The 3,685-nt window shown below is 37.9% G+C and overlaps 1 protein-coding gene across 3 annotated transcripts in view; it reads right to left on the reverse strand.

Moving 5' to 3' along the window:
• Pibf1 (progesterone immunomodulatory binding factor 1) overlaps positions 1-3,685 on the reverse strand; it is a 245,520-nt gene that overhangs the window by 240,690 nt on the left and 1,145 nt on the right. For all 3 annotated transcript variants that reach the window (XM_023709663.1, XM_004626308.2, XM_023709662.1), the window contains exon 2: positions 3,094-3,385. In XM_023709663.1, coding sequence (XP_023565431.1) covers positions 3,094-3,345 — 252 coding nt within the window. In that variant the 5' untranslated portion in view covers positions 3,346-3,385. The remainder of the gene's footprint in view (positions 1-3,093; positions 3,386-3,685) is intronic.

Below are 3,685 nucleotides of genomic sequence, written 5' to 3' on the forward strand. Positions count from 1 at the left end.
AGAATATCCTTATACGCAGCAGAAATCTGCCTTCCCCATAGCTTTCAGCCAGTATAGGTACGGAAATTTCTTTTTGTAACAGTAAACTATGATTATTTTCATCTTTGCAGCCCTGACAATGCTTTGTAGCCCTGACAATCCATGATTGCTACATATTATCAACTCAGGAATATGGCTAATTTAGTATTGTACACTTGTAGTCTAACTAGAAAACCACCCCCAAAAGACAGTTAAGCACTAGAAGGAGAGGGTGTACAAATAATAATAAAATAGTGCTGAATAAGTATAGTTACAAGTAAGTACACTGTTTATAATTAATCATAATATAACAGTACATTCCGTAATACATAAGACATATATAACCATATATGCACTGAATAATTTAAGCTTTCTGACAATTCCATGAAGTAAATACAGCATGGTTTTTTTTGAAACTGGGAATTGAATTCAGGACCTCACACTTGCTAAGCAGGTGCCACACCCCTGAGCTATGGCCTGGCTCCAGTATTGTTATTTTATATGCTATTAAGGAATAAAAATAAAAGTGAAGGAATCTGCCTAGGGCAATTGCTAAGGCTGGAACTCAATTTCATACTATGTACCTAGAACTGTAACTGTGATTTGTAACACTAGAAAGCCTGCCATGAATCTGTCATTTGTATAATGAAAGACTTAAAAGAAGAACAATTATTGATAATCAAGTACTTTACAAGTGGAAAATGAAAAAGGCTAAAGAAAATGCAGATCTGGATATAGTAAATATAGAACTACAGTTGTTATGGTTTGTGTCTAGATGTCCCCCCAAAGCCTCATGTGGTCATGGGGGTGGGGGTGAGAGGTAGCTAGGTCCAACAGCGTGCGATGCTGGGATCCAAGGTGTATGATTAATAAACCAGTCCAGTGACTGGTTTGGTACAGCTCTGACTCAGATTCAGAATGTGAGCACCCACATTAGGGCAGGTAACTTGCATAAAATACAAGGAACAGAAAGAGGGCTCATGCGCTCTCGTCTGCCTGCTTGCCATGCATTGTCTCTCCTCTGCCATACCATCCTGCCTCGGAGCCAGCGGACTATAGACCGAAACCTCTACAGACTGAGTCAAACAAATCTTTTCCCTTTAACTTTGGATGGTGGGACTTTTGTCTCAGTAACAAGAAAAGTAACTAAGACCACTTAAGCACTTACCAGTTCAATTATTTAAATACAGAATGACCAAGAATTATATACTTTTCATTAGTTTTTATATACAACAGGAAACAGAAACAACTTTATCAAATTTATTCAATATAAGAATTGACTGATTGAAATGACACCTGACTGAGAAGTGCTTGGGATAGTCAAGTATGTAAACAAATGTGCTGCCCAAGTAACACAGGGTAAACTGTTTTAAGTCGTTAACTGTGGAGGACCACCTGAGCAGCTCTCCCTGAAAGAAGAGCGACTATTTCTATTTTGACTGAGCCTGACCCTATTTCCTATGTCCAAGGCTGGCTAGGACTTCTTTTTATCAATTGGCCTTAGGGAAATGTAGGCCACCCACCTAGCTCAGCTCACAATGATCACCTACTTCCCACAATTCTCAGTCAATCCTCCTCAAGCCACTACCCCACTGAATAAAAACCAGGTGAGGCCCTGGGTCGCTCTCTTGGTTCCAGAAAGCCATCTTCGTGGCTGGACTTAGAGCCCCTTGACTCCCCAACAATTGAAAATATAATTTAGTGTCTTTATTTTCGCCGTGCACTGCATTCTAAGTGGTAGATTGGAATCAACTTGATGGGATTCCAATAACATAACTATGGGATTATAAATATTGCCTTTTTGGACTGAGACGAGGTCCAGGAAGTGTCTCCTACAGGTAATGAAGCATGTTTACTGAGCCAAGTGAATTATTAAATGACACATTAACTCAGGCCTTTTTCAATGAGTTGCACTAAAGGAATTCTTGAGAAGTAGAAATACATGAGCCAAAGGCACTATGGAGCAAAGGTAACATGAGAAAACTAACAGGCACAGGAAACGACGGAGTTCATGGATAATGTACCAAGTGGCCTACTCTAGAGAGGTGACTCTAGGATGCCCAAAGGGATTGTCTGGATATTCACGTTTGCAGAGTATGGGCTTCAGATTTTTTAGATCTGAATCCTGCCTGGCTTCTTCACTTTCATCTGAATGGCCTTGGGTTTGCTATTAACCACCTGGGGTTTTGTTTCATCAACTGCAAAACAAGGATCAGGCATGTATTTAAATATGTGACAGGCAGTGTTCTAAATGCTAGATACAACTGCAGTACACTTATGTCCCTGTTCTCTTGGCCTTATAGTCTATCAAGAGACAGCACAAAAAAAATAAAGTCCAATAGGTCTACAAAAATATACTCTGTCTGCCTGTCTGTCTAATCTTTTGTACAGTCAATGAAAACGTCTCTCAGAAACTGCTCTATATAAATAATCACACAGGGCAAAAAAATAAGGACTAGGATGGTGATGGTGAAACTTTCAGAAACTGAGCACAGAAAGCAACCCAAAACCCACTTATTTATCACAAATTGCCAACAGTGCAATTAAATCTGAATGGTCTTCTGTGGGGCGATGCTTCCCATGCTGGCTCCAGGGCTGAGAGAGGGCTCTGTGCGCCCACTGTGGAATGTGCACCACAGGTTGACCACCACTGGACTAGAACAACCTTGATGACAAACATCACCTATATGAAGACTACGGTACATGAATTTATAACTCCTGATATGACACAGTAACTATCAAAAGAAGGCATGATTATTAACAAATAGAAGGGTACCAACCAAAGAAATAAAATTTCAAGGACAAAGGACAATATAGATTGAATAAGCAGACAACAATTGGTCAGAAATTATAGTTAAGAAAATCTACACCTCACACAGTGCTACAAGTTAAAAGTCAAGCCTACAGAATTCATCCCTTCTCATATTTAAATCACTCTATCTTTCAAAGTATTAAAAGGCTTTCCTAGACTAAATATATTCTTATTTATCCATAGCTTAAAGAAAATATAAATTCTTATTTATATATTGCTTAAAAATCAAACATGTAAATAACAAAATTTATACTTGCTCTTACCTTTGTAAGATAATCCACTTTCAAATTGTCGATCATCATATTTTTCTGAGATAACTCTATTTTCAGTAACTGAATATCATGAAGTAGTTCTTTTCGTTCAATTAGCTGCCTGGTGATTTTGACTTTACCTTCTCGCTCTTCAGATGATGAAATATCATCAGTAGGAATTGTTGTTTCTAAACTAATATCTTCAGATTCCAGGGAACTAAAGATGTTCACTTTTTTTGATTCTTTAGGAATTTTTCGAGACATCTTTTATTATTTCGGTTGTTTTTTTTTTAAACTCAATCTCCTGTTGATTAAAAAAATTAATTTAAATGAGACATTAATAGAAAGCAAAGTATACTAAGATATTAAAGAGTCCCTAAGTAACAATTTGGAGAATCCCAAATCTAAGGCAGATTACTGTAGTAAATTACAGCTCAAATAAAACACAGATTCACTCAGTCCTTCCATGAACCCAGCCCTTACTGCGTTGCAGTGCTGGGGACTGAATCCAGGACCTAGAGCAACTAGGCAAAATATACTGAGTACTGAGTTACATCCTTAGCCTCCTGACCTCTGGGCCCTCAAGAATTTTTTTTTTTTTTTT

The sequence above is a fragment of the Octodon degus genome, unplaced genomic scaffold (genome assembly GCF_000260255.1).
Source record: "Octodon degus isolate 3935 unplaced genomic scaffold, OctDeg1.0 scaffold00013, whole genome shotgun sequence".
Lineage (NCBI taxonomy): Eukaryota > Metazoa > Chordata > Mammalia > Rodentia > Octodontidae > Octodon > Octodon degus.